Source organism: Martes martes (assembly GCF_963455335.1).
Source record: "Martes martes genome assembly, chromosome: 5".
NCBI classification, from domain to species: domain Eukaryota; kingdom Metazoa; phylum Chordata; class Mammalia; order Carnivora; family Mustelidae; genus Martes; species Martes martes.
This window is the reverse complement of record NC_137892.1, coordinates 89,098,304-89,116,802: the sequence shown is the minus strand read 5'-3', so window position 1 is coordinate 89,116,802 and position 18,499 is coordinate 89,098,304. Positions and strand designations below refer to the sequence as shown.

Below are 18,499 nucleotides of genomic sequence, written 5' to 3'. Positions count from 1 at the left end.
GCCCTCCTTAATACCCACCACCAGGCCCTACCAACCCCTCAACCCCTCCCCTCCAAAACCCTCAGTTTGTTTCTCAGAGCCCACAGTCTCTCATGCTTCGTCTCCCCCTTCTGATTTCCCCCAATTCACTTTTCCTTTCCTTCTCATAATGTCCTCCATGTTATTCCTTATGTTCCACAAGTAAGTGAAACCATTTGATAATTGATTTTCTTTGCTTGGCTTATTTCACTTGGCATAATCTCCTCCCAGGCCTGTCCATGTTTATGCAAATGGTAGGTATTCATCCTTTCTGATGGCTGAGTAATATTCCTTTGTGTATATGGACCACATCTTCTTTATCCATTCGTCTGTTGAAAGGCATTTTGGCTCTTTCCAGAATTTGGCAATTGTGGACATTGCTGCTATGAACACTGGGGTACAGATGGCCCTTCTTTTCCCTAATAGCCAGTTCTAATCCTAAAGTAAAATTCATTCTCTCTTCAAGTCATCAGACAATTGGTAGCCATCTAACTTAACTAAGGCACACACAAAAATAGTAAGTCAGAGACAGCCTTTGCTGCAGTTCCATCTCACACTCAAGAAGCTCATAGTCTAGGGACCACACACACATGCGCTGCTTCCCGATCTGACTACACTAAATGATAGAATAGACCGGTACGATTACAGAAGAGCTACGAACGGCTATGGAAACATAAAGGATGCCATGATTCATTCAGACTGAGGGGATCAGAAAAAGCCTTGAGGAGAAGTGGAATCTGAGCTGAACTGTGAAGGATGAGGAGGCTAGCGCCTGACTGAGAAAGAAAGGAAAAGCACACCAAGCCAAGGAAACAGAATGTATAGAAGCGCTAAGGAAGAAAAATGTAAAATGTTTCCCGAATTTTCAGAACAGTCCATCCTGGCTGCAGCAAAGAGTAAGGGTAGCAGAGTGGGCTGCAGGCTTAAAGACAGATGGAGTCAAACTGTGGAAGGCCCCACATGTCATGTGAAGGCATTTGCACTTTATTCTCTAAGCAGTAAGAAGCTAATGAAGACTGCTGTTTTGGGCAAACGTAATTACTTTGTTTTAGAAAGCGAATTCCAGGAGAGATGATAGAGGAGAGCAGAGACTCTGAAAATGGGGAATTCCATTTAGCAGTGACTGTGATAGTCTAGGTGACGTACAAGTACCCAACTAGAGCAACGTGAATGGAAAGAATTGGATTGAAGAAACTTTGCAGTAGCAAAAACTGTCACGAGCTTGACAACGTACTGAACATAGGGGATGAAGATAAGAAAGGAACCAAAGACGATGGATTTTGAGGTTCCCAGTGGTTTGGAAGTCTAGATCAATGTCACTACCTAAGACGGGGATGTCCTATACAGTTTAGGACAAAAGGCTACGTCCCAAAGAACCTTTGAGCTAAACAAAAGGCCCTTTAAGGATCTTAAGGACATGCCTCCCAGGTCCTTTCCATTCAAGAACAGGAATTCCACTAATCTGAGGGTGTCATCTCACAGCAGCCCACAGGGAGCTCAAGGCAGAGAAGAGCTTAGCTTGGTAAAATCTGAGAGTGTGACTTTCATCTAAAGTAGTGAGCTCCAGTAAGATTCATAGGCAAACTGCACATTTTTAAAAAGAAGTGTACTAGCCGGGACCAAGCACTACAAAATGAAAAGGCTTTTGGGTCCCCAAACATCTATAAGTAGGAAGCTGGCTGAGTGTACTCTATAGAGTTTTCCTTTTCTATGTAATAGGATGCCTGGACATCTGAAAAACCCTTTCTGTCTGGAGAGACTGCACCATCAGGGCTAGCCACTTCTTAGAGATAGGGAAGCACTCAATCAGGAGCAAGCCTTTGATATGCAATAACCAATGCAGAGCCATCCCTCTTCTGTCTGCCCCTTAATCATCCCAGGACCAGGGCCCAGGCAGGCAGGCACCAACCACCCCTATAGCTTAGAGTCCACCAGAATTCCTCACACTAACCAGTCCTCAACAATTCACCTCCCCTGGCTCTCTCTTCCCAAGGAAATCCCAATAAGGTCTCGGGCCTAATGCTGTCTGTGCTCTTCTGTCTTGTGCCATCTGACCGAAATGTGGCAAGTTCTCTTGACCCCGTGTAGCATGTGGTGACCCCTTCTCTAGGACCAGTGACTCTAGCAACCTTTGTTTTTTTGTGCCTTTCCTGGGTTTCCTCGTGGGGCTGCACCTGACTGACCATCACCTGAAAGAACACAGAACACTGAGACGAGTCCTTAGCTTGCAGACACAGGCCGTATTTCAGGGAAAAGGAAGGCGAATTTAGAGGGCAAAACGTGGAGCCCATAGGATCAAACCAAGAATAGTGGAGAATCATTCCCAGACATGAACCTATTCACATGCCGGGCTGGATCTCAGAACCATGAAATGTACCAGTGGACACAATTTTCCCCCTTTCTAAATGGGAATATCTACCTCAGCTAGAATATCTACATGACAGCTGAAGGTGATAGGAGATTCTAGATTGGACCCTGGACTGGGAAAAGGCCATTAGTAAGACAACTGGCCAAACGTGAATAAGGTCTATAGATTAGTTAATAGTATTACATCGATACTATTATTCATTTTCTGGTTTTGATAAATTCATGTGGTTGCATAATTTGGGGAAGCTGGGCAAAGGAGTGTCTTTGTACCATTTTTGCAACTTTCCTGTAAGCTTAAAATTATCTCAAAATTCAAGTTCTCTACAATGTTTACATTTTACCAATTTTTAAATTTTTTTAAAATTTATTTATTTGTTAGAGAGTGAGTGAGCGAACACAGGCAGACAGAGTGGCAGGCAGAGGCAGAGAGAGAAGCAGGCTCCCCGCCGAGCAAGGAGCCCGATGTGGGACTCGATCCCAGGACGCTGGGATCATGACCCGAGCCGAAGGCAGCCACTCAACCAACTGAGCCACCCAGGCGTCCCTACATATTACCAATTTTTAAAAGGGGGCATTTTTAGCAGTTCCCCTACATCTAGTCCGGCATTGTATGACAGTAGATGGGTGCGGGGAGGGTAGTCAGAGAACTTGTTTCTATAGTTCACTTCTTCAAGTCAAGAGGAACAAGGCTCAAGTTGCTGTATCCAAGGAACTGACTTAGAGAAGCCCCATCGGCACCTACACCTGATTTAGAGGGTGAGACCCTGGCCCCCGAGCCCGAGCCTGGTGCCAGCATAGATGAGCCTTTTTTGAAGGAGTAAGATTTGGGGTGAGGATGAGCGTATTTTTCATATCAATAGATCGTGACCAGAAAGCACACTGTAGGGGCGCCTGGGTGGCACAGTCAGTTAAGCCTCCAACTCTTGGTTTCGGCTCAGGTCATGGTCTCAGGGTCATGAGATTACGCTCAGGAAAGAATCTGCTTGGGATATTCTCTTCCCTCCCCCTCTCCCTTTGTCCCTCTGTCTCTGTCTCTCTCTCAAATAAATTATAAAAAGTAAAGAAAAAAAGAAAGCGGACTGTACTGGTTTTAAAACATATCCACAAAGTCTTCAACAATCCCTCCACCAAGAAGTAGTCTAAGTCTGCTCCCCTTGAACCTGGTCAGGGCTTAGTAACTAACTCTCTTCTCACAAACAGAATGTGGTAGAAGTGACTTCTGAGGCTAGATCATAGAAGACGACTCAGCATTTTCCTGGCCCCCTCTGGGGATCCTCCCAGGCAAAGTCCTTGGCCCTTAACCCCAGCTAAGCTCCCAGATGAGAAGAGCCAGCAACAACTTCTAGACAGGTCAAGAGGAAACTTTGAAGTGACCCAGTCCCAGCTACCGTCTAACTGCTTAGCCACCCTGTGACCAAAAAGGACATGAAAGATACTAACCTCCTAGCTGAGCCCAGTCAATCCCCAGGACTGTGAGAGATAATGACAAAGAATTGTTGCTTTGTGAAGCCACCGCATTTTGGGGTGCTTCATCAGGCAGAGACAGAGGCCTGAAACAATGTGCCCCAGGCAGCTGGAAATGGGGGGACTCAGAAAAATCAAGTGACCTTCCCCAGTCTCCAGAGCTTGTGAGGAACAGAGCCAGGATTTTAACAAATATCAGGATGAATCCAAAGCCATTTTCTTTCCACAACAACAGACATGTCACTAACGGGAATTCCAGCTAGCCTGCCATTTCATTCTCCAAGTGGGCACTTTTCAGAGCACTTTACGTGAAGAGTTCCCTGAAACCTTACTCCATGAGGTCAAGTATTCTTATTAGCCCCATTTTATGGCTGGGGAACCTGAAGCAAAAGGAGGTTAATAAATTTGCCCAAAGTCATAGAGCTGGGAAGTCACAGAGCTGAGTTCCACCCTTCAGAGTCTGCTCCAGAGCGTGGCCTCTTAACCACGATGCCGTACATGGTGGAACCTTCAGCACTGACTCCCTGCGTCAAGAGAAGAGAAGCAAGGATAGCCCCTTAGGAACTGTACCCTTTCCAAGGGGTCAAAAGAAGAGCCAGTGACGGAACAGAAGGAAGTGGGAGGGGAAAGAACCAAACAGAACACACACATCACTGGAGGAACCACAGGCGGGAGCCACAGCTCAGCCTCAGTCTTTAAGGGTGAACGGGTCCACGGCAATCCAGCCATGACCCGTTCTCCAAACTCACAGTTGTCAGTCAGAAAGCCTTCCAAAGAAAGGAATCTTTGACCCACAGAATAAAGAGTAGCACTCACAGAGGATCACCCTCTGAGACACAGGGCCAGAGAAGCACTATTGTGCCTCTCTACTTTCCTGGTCTGATAACAGCATGCACCAGAGGGCCTGGGTGGCTCAGCTGGTGACATGTCTGATCTCGGCTCGGGTCTTGATCTCCAGGTACTGGGATCAAGCCCCAAGCGTGGGGTGGGGGCGGGAAGGGTTGGAGGGTGTCTCTGCTCAGCGGGGAGTCTGCTTCTCCCTCTTCCTCTGCCCCTCCCCCCACTTGTGTGTGCGCTCTCTCTCTCTCTCTCAAATAAAATCCAATAATAATAATAATAATAATAATGACAACATGCACTCTTCCTCTGGAATGACTAGGCTATTATCTAACTTCAGAGACAAGAAAAGTAAAATTGTGTACTTACTTTAAAAAAATATAGTTTGTGAGCTTGGCCTAGTGAAGACCATCAAACCTCTGGGACCTTCTATCCACTTGACATGATCCCTTCACAGACGAATCTAAAACCAATGCCTTAATCCATACTCTGTACAACAAGCTCCGGGCCTAAGGCTCATTCACCAGAGGCCCCGAGGCTGGAAGAAGCAAGGAGCCCACAACTAGTGTGGGCAAAGTAAAAGCTGGGTGGGGGGGGGATCACCGGCAGAGGTGAAAACAATATTCCCAAGGGAACTAGTCTCAGCTCCAGCTCCCACTTGCCCTGTTAGTGCATACCACGCACAGCAGAAACCTACTCAGATAATTTGCATAATGAGAAACAAAGACAGGAAGCTCCCTCCTAATCTGGGGGCCATCCATGTGCCTCCCTTCAACTTACAAGTTAGATTCTTTCCCAGTAGCAAGAAGCTTCTCTCAGAAGTGGTAATGTTTTGCTTGGCCCAGATTATGATTCCACCTGCCTCCACATCCTAGGATCTTCCCAATAATGGCCTGAATCACTTGGGCCGAGCTCTGGGAAGTGCCATCCAAAAACCAGTACCTGGCCAAGACAATTTAACATGCACATCACTAGGGGGCCTCGTGAATGTTACTAGCCTTTTTGGAGAAAGCATTCCCTTTTGCAAATGAAAACTGGAATATGGGAGAGGCTTTCTTGGGGAGGGGGGTGGTAGCTAAATGTTTTACCTAAAAGAACTGGACCTGAAAGGAACTCAGCCAGATTTGTCATAAGCAGTTCTAGCCCCCAAGGTCCCCGTCCCAGGCCTTGTTCATTATCTTTCCACTAGGTCCATCAGACCTAAAGTCTGAGGAAGTGTTGGAAAGTTTGCACTAGAAATTTCTGGAAATTTCTCTGGTTTTGGGGAATACTGAGGACCAGCTATTACGGTGATGACAAAAAAGCAAGTATGACAGGAGACCTAAGTAGGGAGCATAGAAGGGCAAGGTAGGAGAGTTGGAAACCCCAGGTAAGAGGTTCTCAGAAGGAAATCCACATGAATGAACGATGAAAAGGAAACCAAGAGTAAGCAGAGAGGCTGCCTTTGGAAGCCCCAGTGCCCTTTGAAAGAAACTCTTTGGTTGTGGTTCCTTAGCTTCGCTCTGGACAGTTGGATCGCATTGTGGTCCGAGATTCATTTCTTCCTTTAAAAAAAAAATTCTTCTTTTTATTATTTTGTCCCCTGAGATCCAACCAACCAATGACCATCCTGGGAAAGCTACACCGGAGGCAGGCCTGCTGTTCTTTCTCTCATTCAGAGACAGGAAGTCAGACATGTCAGATCTCCTTAATCTACCTGTTCCGTCCTGACTAGTAAATAAACTCTCCTCTCCGAAACCACACAAAGCTCCTCCAAAAGAGAGTCCTCAATGGCGCAGTGTTTGTCAAGTTCATCACCGGCCTAAGGAGCTGTAGTGAGGCCCTGTACTGAGATTATACTTCTGGCCACAGGCACGGGTGGAAGGGACTGACTCCAGGGAGTTGCATGCCATGGCCTTGTGCAAAGCGGTGACGGGTGGTCCTTAGGCATTCTGAGCTAGAGGAGCACCTCCCCTTGAAAGCCACCCCAACCCTTACCCAATATATTAGCCAAGCAGATGGAAGACAATGCCTCATTTCAGTGATATGGTAGAGGGTGAACATGCCAAAGAGAGACATGAAGAAACACTAGGATCCCCCTCCCCACCCTCTGAGGAAATAACACCACAACGTAAGAACCAGTCCTGGCCTCCAGAAGCGGCCAAGCTGCCTATGAGGCAAAGAGGTACAACAACGCCTAACTTGTGGTCTCCGCTTACTATAGATGACACCCGGCCATACGTCTTCCGTCTCAAGGTATTCAGCCTGCAGCATGAGCAGCTCCAAGTAACCGTGTCCAACTGGACACTCCAGGGAGAAACCCGAACAGGGAACATCCCAAAAGCTCCCACGGCAAAGTGAAACTGGAGAATTGTTTGCAGAATGCCAACTAACCAAAAGACGGAAAGGAAACGCAAGCCAAAATATTAACATGTGTGAGGGAAACCACCCAGTTATAATTCTAAAATTCGAGAAAAGAGAAGAATTACCCGCAAAACGCTATGAACTATCAAGGGGGGGGAAACCCGAACAGAAACATGACAGAGAAGCCAAATTCTGCCTATTATCAAAATGTCTGAGGATACTTTCTATGGTTGCTCTAGTCCCTTACTTAGTCTAGGCTGTCATCTGAGGAAACCTGAAATTTATCTAGGGCCAAACTGGGCAGTAGAGAAAGCAAAAATACCCGCTCTCCCTTCTTTCTCAGCAATAGCCATTACTCAGATATTTACTTTATCATACATTAAGTTACTGCCCTCCAAAGATCTTCCAGTCAGGGGAAGGATATAAGATACTGACCTGGCCCATCAAAAGGTAATTAACAATGCATGGCATTAAATGATAAGTGTCATATACGTGGTACAGGCCATAAATACTAAGACTCTAAGAATGAGAAAATAACAGGAGAACTTGAGCTTGGGGATATGTGGCAAGCCCAGAATCTGAGGGTTAATAATACCCAACAAATATTTAGAGGAAGAAGCCAAAGCAAGGAGTCTCTGTCCTACAAACATTTAAGGAGCAAAAATTCATACTTTCATCAGGTTCCACACATCAATCAATTACGTAAAATTAAAATTCAGTCCCACAAACTCCAAAAATACAGGTTATATGCCCACACCTGTACCCCTCTGTCCCTGGTCAGCCATGAGATCCACAGCAACCCAATATAGAAACAAAGAAAGAATATGAATGATGCAGTGTGAACCTATCCCCAGAGTTGGAAACCCCTAAATCAAAGCAGGATGAACCAGAAACCTGCTTTCTTTGGGAAAAAAAAAAAGAGAAAGATGAAGGAAGGAAGGAAGGAAGGAGGGAAGAAGAGGGAGAGGGAGCAAGAGAGAGAGGAAAGAAAGAGAGAAAGAAAAGAAAAGGAAGGAAGGAAGAAAAAGAGAGATGGACATTTCCAGCTATTTTCCAGGGACTTTGAGCAGCTCCTCCTAAGAAAACTTGGAGTATGGACCTTAGTCATCCCATTTGTGAAACAGAGCAGCAGTATCTATCTGTGGGCTTCTCAGAATATTGACCAACAGAGACCCACGGATACATGAAGATTGATAGCCTACTTGGGACTTCACAGGACCAGCATTCAGACCCTAAACTCACATGAACTTCCCTACACTGAAACCACACACATAACCCACGCCCTTCTCATCACCACCCCCACCAGCCCAGCCCAGGGGCTCTCAAGTGGAGATAAATAGGAACATATGGGTTAAAAATAGAGTTGTTGGTGAAAATTTTCCCCTTGCCTGCCTTCAGTCCACTTCTAGAACTTAAAATTTTCATTTACTAGGCTTCCTGCTCACATTGGTCTAGTCAGATTTTGTTAATAATTAACTATTTTAAACATTTATTATTGGGGCCCTATGTTAATCATTCTACATGTATTATCTCATTTAATAGGAACAGCTATCCTATTAAGTGTTCTATCATTATCCCCATTTTATAGGAAACTAAGACTCAGAAAGTAATTTGCCCAACATCACTCAGCTAGAAAATGTAGAAGATGGTTTCCAAATCCAGGCGCATTTGGCTATAGAGCCCAAATTCTTGGTCATTAGACACACTAAGTAGACTTTTTAAAATTTTTTTAAGGAAGGGCATCTATGAAAAACCTTCAGCTAACGTTGTACATAATAGTGAAAGTCTGAATCCTTTCCACCATGGCTAGAACAAGGATGTTTGTCCTCACCACTCTAATCAACACTGTCCTTGGCAGTCCTAGCCAGTGCAATAAGGAAAGAAAAAAAAAAAGAAAAGGCAAAAAAGAAAAAAGGCAAACGGGAAAAGGAAAACTGTCTTTTTTTTCACTGACAACGTAGTCATAGAAAAAAATCCTAAGAGACCTACCAAAAACAGTTACTAGAACTAACAAGCAAATGTCTTAAGGTCACAGGATACAAAATCACTGTTTTATAAATTACATTTCTATATGCTAACAATTAATAACTGGCAAGCAAAACTAAACGAAAATACCCTTTACGGTAGCATCAGGAAAACATGAAATACTTTGGGATAAATTTAACAAAATATGTGCAAGACCCATCCACCAGTAACTACAAAACATTACTGAATTGCTTTTAACGTAAGCCTTCGAATACTACTTACAGAATTACAAATAAAGTCATCAGCCTAGCATTCAAGACAGTCGAAAATATTACCCTAATCTTCCTCTCCAGACTCCTTATCCAGTTCTCCCTGTCATTCTGGTTATTTTGTATACTTTAAGTATGCCCCTCTGCGGAAGAGAAAGTGGCTCTCTCCCCATGCAATCAATTTAATCAATCATTTCATCCCTCTCTATCTCTAAACCACCTCTACCTCAACTATCTCTGAGTATTAGAATCCCATCTCTAACTACTTCTCCTTTAATCCTCTAAATATGATCTTCTTTTCCTCTGAGAGGCTTCCCCTGCTCCCCAAAGTCCCCTGATGGTGTGTCTCATGGCAGTTATCACATTCTGGATTGAAGTGGCACTCTTCCTTTGTACCTCCAGATTGTAAATTGTTTGATGAGAGGGACTGTGTCTCATACAACTACCCGAAACACCTCGTTCTTGAAGCAGAGCACCTACATTGAATTATTTGTGGAAGCAAACATTTGAAAGATGGACTTGAAGCAAAGCTCTTTTAGTAATACGACTTCAGGGACACCAAAAGGCATCATTGTCATAATCGAATTAATGACGTCCTGACTCTCCCAGGGGCTGGACCAGGTATTCAGCCATGCGGTGACTTTCCCTCTCACTCAGTCCAGAGGAATGTTAGCTCAGTTTGGCTTTTGTTAGTTGGACCGATATCAAGATCAAGACCAAGTAAAACATCCTAGCCTAAAGGACAAAGACAGATCCTCAGTCTGAATAAACAGATCACGGAGGGAAAGAGAAGGGGGGAAGCCAATGTCATCAGCACAAGGCAGGAAATCTGTGAGAGCAAAAGAGGAGCATTAAAGATTCTGTTTCTGAAGGCAGGATAAAGAGCAACCCGAACACCACATCTTGGGGGTCTGTGTTGCTAGTGGAAGATGGAAACCTCTAGGACGCTCTGCCACTCTGGAAACATCTGCAAGGGTAAATGGAGTATTAACCACATCCAGCTCAGCTCTGGAGGCAAGCAGCACAAGCAGGTCCTGAGCAGAGGCACAGGGAGGAACTAACCAGCTCTGTCCCAGAGAAGGTCCCTGGAGAGGCTACCTGGAGCTCACTCCGAGCAGAGTGGGAAGGGAACGTTGCTGCAGAATGGAGCTCATATGCCACACTTGGCCAGAGGCAGCTAGCCAGAGAAAGAAAGCTCCTTAACTTAACCTCATTTCATAATTATTGAAAAATATCACAGCTGATTAACAACAAATGCTCTCTGTCAATGTGAATCTCTGTCTTTTGATCCCAGATCCCAGAAGCTTCCCAGCTCTTTGACTGAGTACAAGATGTCCTCTCGCAGGTCATCCTAACACCTTTTAATCAGCCTCTAGGTTTGCTACGGTTCCTACAGCCTTCCACCAAGCTCTAGTTCACCAAGATTCACCTGGGTGCACTGTTGTTTTTAAAGGCGTCTAGGGGCGCACCTGGGTGGCTCAGTTGGTTAAGCATCTGCCTCCGGCTCAGGTCATAATCCCAATATCCCACATGGAGCCCCACACCAGGCTCCTTGCTCAGGAGGGAACCTCCTTCTCCCTCTCCCTCTGCCCCTCCCCCTGCTTGTTTTTTCTCTCTCTTTCTCTTTTCCCCCTCTGTCAAATAAATAAATAAAATCTTCTAAAAAATAAAAGTCTATCACAAACCTATCACAATTCAACACTTCCACCAGCCAATTCACCTACCTTCCTCAGTTTACTAAAGCGTTCTCTATATCATCTCTTGAAATTCATAAACTCACTTTATTTCTATATACTAATTCCAGTATGTGAGTGGGAAAGGAGGGTTAATTACTAGAAACGAGTAAGACAAAAATCCCCATTTCATATGCATGCATCCAAACTCAAAATCTGGAGCGAAATTTCTCTTACCTTTGGCTCAAATTATACCACCACCACGTCAGGCCTTCAAAACAAAGAACCCAGAACCAGTTTTTGAAGATGACACAGGGAAAAACTTCACTGATATTGTCATTCCTTTTCCAAATCAGTGGGCAAAATTGCCAGATGCCACTAAGCCACCAGGATTTAGAGGGTTAAAACTTTCCACTGTTGCCTTTTTTTCCCCTCAGTATTCAAGTGGCAATTCCCTGACAGTCTGAAATTTTAACACTGCATTCAAATCCATTATCTTAAACGTACTTCAAAGCAAGATTCAAGTGGATAATTCCCCCTAGAATTGTACCAGCCTATAGGAATACAGTCAAAATCAAACTCTTCATCAGCAACTGAAGTCTTTGGGTTTGCCTTCTAAATGAAAATCAAAGCAATCACGCACTATGGGGTTTTCTCTTTGCACATATGGAAGCATGTGATTTTCCACATGGATTCTGCTGTGAGGTTATTGAGAGAGTGAAACAGTAAGAATCGCTGTACGGGCAGAGGGGCTGCCCTAAGCTCAGGGACAAATCACTGCATCTCTCTCTTGGGCATCCCAGTGAAGACTCCTTCCAAAATTTCCTGTCACACAAAACTTCTTAACAGCAAAGTATCTGAAAAACACCTGGTATTTTCATTCTTGAGCCTACGGTTATATTTGTGAGGTAGGGTAGTGATTAAGATCTTGGGTTAAGTCAAATATATACTTATGTGTAGATAGATACATATATATGTATGTACCTATACAAATATATACATATATATATTGCTTGGGAAGAATTTACCATAAAATTGACTTAATGGCAAAATGAACACTCTCCATCTGTTAAGAGAAAAACCTAAGACTACTTTGACAAACATTTTGATTTTAGAGAAATACACATTTCAAGAATATGTTATTTTTCAATTGCCTTACCGATTAGGTAGCTGAGGACAGGAGTGAGAGGGAGACGTTTGACCGTATATTCATATGCACTTTCTGGATTGAGGCATGTAAATATATAACACATTCAGAAAAGTAAGTACAATTTTAGAAAGGGGAAAAAAAACACCCTAATGGTGCATTTGCTATTAGGAAATAGAATGAAAACGTCCTAGATGATGAAAAATGGAAAAGAGGATTGGGACCAAGAAGTTAGTTGCCTAGTTAGTTAATATAACACCCTCTCTAGCTCCCAAAATATTTGTTAATTCAAATGGAGAGTTGTTTTATTTTTATTTTTGTCTTGAGGGTGAGGGAGTGGTAATCTACTCTCAAAAAAAAAAAAAAAAAAAAGAGGGTCCTCTCCAGCAAGACCTTTAGTCTTCGTGGCTCAAATCCCATTAACACTAATCAGCACAATGATTAAGCACATTGTGGTTAAGTACTCTAGTTGATAACAACTCCTTTGGAAAAAAGGTTCCCATAGCGACAGGTAAAGGCTATCATCAAACTCAGCTTTTCAGAACTAAGACTTGGTGTCACAGATCCGAGAGTTAAGATTGTTTTAGTATTAATCGGGAGGCTTGCTTTTTTAACTTCACTTGACTTCATCCTTTCAAAAGACACTTGAGAGTCCCTGTACACATCAGACACAGTAACAACATGGTGGGAGGGGGGCTGGAGAGGTAGGAAAAAGACCTCAAAGATACGATATGGTTCCCGCCCCCAAGAATTGCAATGGCTAAGGAAAGGAGGCACCAAGAGAACTAATGATATTATCATGGTAATTCTACCCCTAAATCAATGGCCAAGCCTCCTCCTCACAGCTAGGAATGGTCAGTTTCTAGACTAGTTTCACTTTCCCATCTTTAAGCTGCAGCACAGCTGGGTTTCCAGCTGGCTGGGGAAGAAAAGATTCTTTAAATAAACAGCATTTTAAAAATATGCAGTCGCTTTTGCTATGCTGAATTTTGTGAACCACCTTCCTCTAATATGTGATTCTGGTTGTCAAATTAAATAAAACTATCCTAAAGGATGTAAAGCCACCACCACCACCACCATCACCACCACCCCCCCCCCCCCGGGGGAATACACCTTTTCCATCTTTAACAACAAAGAACACTATACATTGGAAGAAAACTGTAAATCAGAAAGTCCTAAAGGAAGAATGATCTTTTTTTTTTCCTTAAGCTATTTGCTGTGTCTATGCAACAAGGAAACAGCTTAAAACCATATATATAGGAAAGCAACAAGATAGGGTGTGATTATACCAAAATATGTGCAACCATCGTTAAAATGCAGAACTGGTTGCAGAACAGGATGCTTTTATAGCATTGTACAGAGTTGCCAATCCTGAAGACTGCTTTCTCTTTTTCCTCTTTTTCCTCTCCACAAAAGGCACAGAAAACACCTCCCTGTATGCAAGCTTTTTAGAAATGCAAAGATTTTACTCAACTCTTTACCACCAGAGGTAGTAATTTTGGATGAATGATACACATGAGATCTATAAAAATACCCCTCTGACAGATATTGTTATTCCAGCCAGACTTCACAGGCTTCAAATCAATATTACACAGTAGCAGTGAAATTAGCCATTCGTGAGGACCTTCTACAAAGGGTCCAGCATGACCCCTCATTGATGCTACTGAGGCATGTGCTAACTTTTAAACTCAAAATCCCTCCATAGGATACATTGTCCCAAAGTCCTAACCCACGCTAACACACCTTTCTAGATGATCTCTCCAGGAACCACAGCTCTCTGAATCCAGACACATTCAGAGCTGAAACTGGCTAAACAAAGTAACAATTCAACCACAGTTGCTCAATATAACGGGCATGATGACAGTTTCTGAGTGCCAGTTTCCCTATTTTGCAATGGGCAAATCTGCTCCAAGGAGAAAATGTTCCCAATGACCCTGTGGCCCAGAGGGCTTTCTTTAGAGATAGAAAACAGAAAATGAATTTGTTAGTTATTTCCTGCTGAGCACAAGGAAGGTGTTGTGGTTAGTTAGGATGATTTTGTTTCCTTATTTAATATACCATCGCCAGGGCATGTTTTCCTTAACCCCATGGTAGAAAATAAGAAAATGCAGTTTACGCTCTTCTGGCACATAATTCCCAGTTCCACAAATTTCCTCTCACAAATATGTCCTTTAATTTTGAATCCCCTTACATAAAGCTCCCCCCTCCACAAACTGACACCGACTTAGGTGCTATCAACTCAAAGCCAAATTGTTTGCATTCTGAAGTGTTTACTTCCATGCTTATTCCTGTCTCTTGACAATTTACAGCGTGTGATGGCCTTCTCTTCAGAAGGGATCTCTTTGGGCACTTTCTGAGAACTAGACCCACATATGCCACTTCCATCAAATGAGGTGATCATAACCTGAAAGTAGAAAATATCTCTGACCCCCACATCTCTCATGATCTCTACATTCAACTCTTCAACTCCTCAACTCTCACCAAGACAAACAAGGTATAATTGCAAAGGAGGGAAGGGGGAAAGTAGGTGGAGGAACACAGGGGATTATCTGACAAAGACCATTGGGTCTCAGTGGACCAGACCAGGGATTATGTGGTGATGTGCACTGTGCATACATAGGCGGGAGCAACTCACCGAGAACCAAAACAGAAGCTGTCCTTGGACAAGGTTCAATAAATGTTTTTACTATCTATTTCCCGCTGCACAATACAGTTCCACAGCTCCCTATGGGATCTCACATAAAATACCTAACAGAACAAAAAATCAGAAATTCTTAACTGCTCTCAACTTGTCATCATAAAACAGGGAAGAGCATAAAACCAACATGAAGGAGCAGTCAACAGTATTCCTCAGAACAATGTCAGAGAGAGAAATCACTCTTACCACCCAAGTTTCTCCCTCCTCATTAAGATACTTCAAGCTTCTTCTGATTAAAGTGGCCACAGTTTAACATAATGCCTGGATATGCAACCACTACTACTAAATTAAAATTTTGTCTCTTGAAGGACAGGGGTGGGGGAGGGGGAGGGAGGAGGAAGGCTTCCAAAACGCAAAAAGGCATTGATCTAAAAAGGTGAGGGCAGCAAAACTTCCCATGAGCTGTTCCACGTTCTTTGCTTCCCAAAGCCTATCTAGAACCAATTGGTAACCTGGTAAACATGCCAACTTCGATGACCTCCGGGACATCTGTCATAATTCAGTGATTACACAGCCCAGAGTCACACAGCAAGCACCCAATTTAGCCTGAGACCGGACAAAAGGAAGCCCCAACAGGAATAAGCCCAAGACCAGCCAACACCAAATATTCCAGTATGGGGGCGATTTGGTTTGAAATATATTACTAAGAAGTAAGTGCGTTCAGGGAGGAGAAACAAAAGCTCTTAAACAGATATTTCTTTGACTTTGGACATGGGAGACCTCCACTCTCGGCTACAGAGATCTACACACTTCAGCGTTGTTTCTGAGCGCCTGCATTCCCGTGCAGCCCCAACATCATGAAGACGGCAGATGCAGTCCACACATCCTGCCAGTAAGATGTCAGAGCTTGAGCTTACGGCATTCAGCAGAAGTAAGTTACTCTATTTCATTGTCATCCCTATCAACAGACCTAGTCAAATCTCCATGAAACGGCCAAAAAAGGTGTCCGCTCCCCGGTCCTGGAGGGTAAGAGAAGACTGGGCTAACCGCTTAGAAAAGACAGGTAATCACGGAGGAAAAAACACCCCAAGCCACATGGAGGACGGAAAACAGTAGCAGAAAAAGTCCAACTCTGCCTGCGCCAGCGGTGGGGATGAGCAGAACCGGAGCCCCGGAGAGGAAGGAGGGGGCGGGGGCCGTCATTCCCTAGGAGAACTTGTAAGCGGAGACCTTCACGACCTGGGAGTCTGCCCAGCTGCTCCTGCAGACCCTGGCCAGCCGGAGCCAGGCAGGCCCATGGGAGCAGAGCGGGCAAGGCCTCCGAGGGTCACTCCTGACTCACCGAGCCTCGGGCCGGCACCACCCGGACTTCGCCGTTTTTCCTGCCGCTACTGGGCTATGATGGCAGCTTTCCAGCTCTACATGCCATACATCAGCCGCAGATCGCTGCTGGCACAGGCCAGCGCCTTCCCCCGCCCCCCCGCCCCTGGCACACTTTGAGCCTGATCCTCTTTCTCCCCAACCCCCACCACCTCACCCATCCGCGCCAGGTGCCCTGCCCAGGGGCGGCCCCACCCCCCCACCCCAGCAGCCGGGCACTGCCAGGCCTGGGCACCTGCAGCACCTCCCCGCCCCACCCCCATTCTCCACCACCTCGCCCCTCCCCCCTTTCTCCAGCAGAGGGAGGGGGCGACTCACCGCAGTCAGTGCACAGGATCTTGCCCACCTCTTTCTTGAGGTTTTTGCCGTTGGTGTCGATAGGGGCAAAGGCCGTCTTAAAGACTAAGGGCTGCTCAGTGGGCTCCAGGAAAAAGATGTAGCGCTGGTTCCTTTCGAGCGGTGCACAGGAGCCCACGCTGATCACCTGCTCGCGCTGCAGCCCCCCGCTCCGGAGCGGCCACTTGTCCAACACCTTCACCAGCGCCACCCGACTCGAGCCGGGTGGCTCGCGGGTGCTGTTGGAGCTGGAGCCGCTGGCCGGGGCCAACCCCTGTACCTTGCCCTCCACCACCACCGGTGCCTTGTACGCCTGGTCCTGCACCGACTTGAGGCTAGGCGAGTAGCAGGCGAGCGACACACCGAAGAGCAGCATGGAGAAGCCGGGGGCCGGGTCGCGCCTCATGCCGCCGGCGGCTGCGGCTCGAGAGCGGGCGGCGGCTCTCCGGGCTGCGGGGCTGCGGGGCTGCGGCTGTTGCGGCGGCCGCGGCTCTGGGGGCGCAGCGGGACGGGAGGAGATGCTGCTGCTGCTGCTGCTCCTGCTGCTGCTCTCGCTGCTGCTGCCGCTGCTGCTGCCGCTGCTGCTGCTGCTGCTGCTGCTGCTGCTGCTGCTCTGGCTGCTGCTGCTGCTGCTCCTCTCGCTGCTGCTGCTGCTGCTGCTGCCGCTGCTGCTGCTGCTGTCGCTGTAGCTGCTGCACCGAGCCTTCTCCAGTGGCGGCGGCGGCAGCGCTGAGCAGCAAACCTGCCGCATCTGGCCAGGCCATTTGGGGGGCTCCGCCGCTCCGCCGCCGCCGCCTTGGGAGGGGAAACAGAGCCCGCTAGAAAACCGGAAACAGCGTAACGTTAGCGCCTCGTAGCCCTCCACCGGCAGCCGGGGGAGGCGGCCCAGCTAGGGCAGGGGGCAGGCGGCGAGCCGGCCGCGATGCGCAGCGCGGAGTGGCGCGGCGCTCCCACCCTGCGCGCCAGGACCTGGAGGAGGATGCGGAGAATAGGACGCCCGCCCACTTGCTCTCTCGCGCCCCCTCTACCCGGACCGAGTGAGGAGCGCGGCTTCTGCAGGGGAAGCTCGGGACTGCACTGCTTTAGCGCCCGGTGTCGCGGCCCGCAGGAATCCTGCTACCTTTGCTCTTGCGATTTATGGGCAGGACAGTGGGACAGTGCGGGAGGAGAGGGCGGAATTGAGAAAAGGGATCCTGGCACCGTCCTATGAACGTGGGAGTGGGACACAGGGCGTGCCCCTGCCTTTGGCCAGGGGCTGGAGCAGCCGGGGAGATTACCACGATCGGTGTGGCGGGCCAGCCTTCCGCCTCCTAGGTTATCCCCTTCCCGGGGAGGACCTTAGAGGCCGGTCCCTGATGGGGCCCACGTGTTCGGCCCTGCCACCGCCTAGTGAGCTCTAGGGATCCAAGTTGAGGTGGAGAAGGGTTCCAGACGCGTCATTTTGGAAAGAGTTAGGGCTACGTGAAGTCTTTTCTCTGCATTGAGGACGCCCATTGAGGCTGGGCGAGGGTCCAGTGCCCAAGACTCTGGGCTTTCAGCAGCGGCCAGGCTGGACGGGCTACACGCCGTACAACCTCACCTTCTTTAGAAAAGCTGTTCCCTAAAGCAAGTGGGGGCTTCTTGGGAGCCAACTCGAGAGCCAGAGTCTGTCAGGGCCAGAGGCTGCTCCAGAAGAAATGGTTTCTTTTGTTTTAAAGTCTGGTCCTTGCAAGGGAGAAGAGAGTTGGATCCACTGGAGCCAACGTCCGACTTTAAAAAGCAAATCCACAATCTGTTCTCCTCCTATCAATAAGGATCTAGAGAGTTTTCAATTTCCAGCTTATATCCTTGAAGGATGTGGAGCTCAGGAATTCTACTCAGGTCTTGGAGAATTTTATCCCTGCCTGGGCCCAGCAGGAAATGGGCCCAGGGATGTCTGGCTCAGGCTTGGACTGCTATTCTGTAAAGGAAGGACACAGCTATACCTTTCCTGCTGGCTGTCTAAGAGCTGCCTCAAACTTAATATATCCAAAGCCAACAGCATTATTTCTCCCACACCACTCCAAATTCCCTGTAACTGTTC

General features: G+C 46.6%; 1 protein-coding gene across 5 annotated transcripts in view; it reads right to left on the bottom strand.

Annotated features, from left to right (window-relative positions):
* The window catches only part of NRG2 (neuregulin 2), a gene marked incomplete at its 5' end in the record, with an annotated part of 173,935 nt that extends 156,747 nt beyond the window's left edge, over nucleotides 1-17,188 (bottom strand). For all 5 annotated transcript variants that reach the window (XM_080804012.1, XM_080804013.1, XM_080804014.1 and 2 more), the window contains one exon: nucleotides 16,420-17,188. In XM_080804012.1, the coding sequence (XP_080660138.1) occupies nucleotides 16,420-17,188 (769 nt within the window). The remainder of the gene's footprint in view (nucleotides 1-16,419) is intronic.
* Between the last annotated feature and the right edge of the window lie 1,311 nt (nucleotides 17,189-18,499).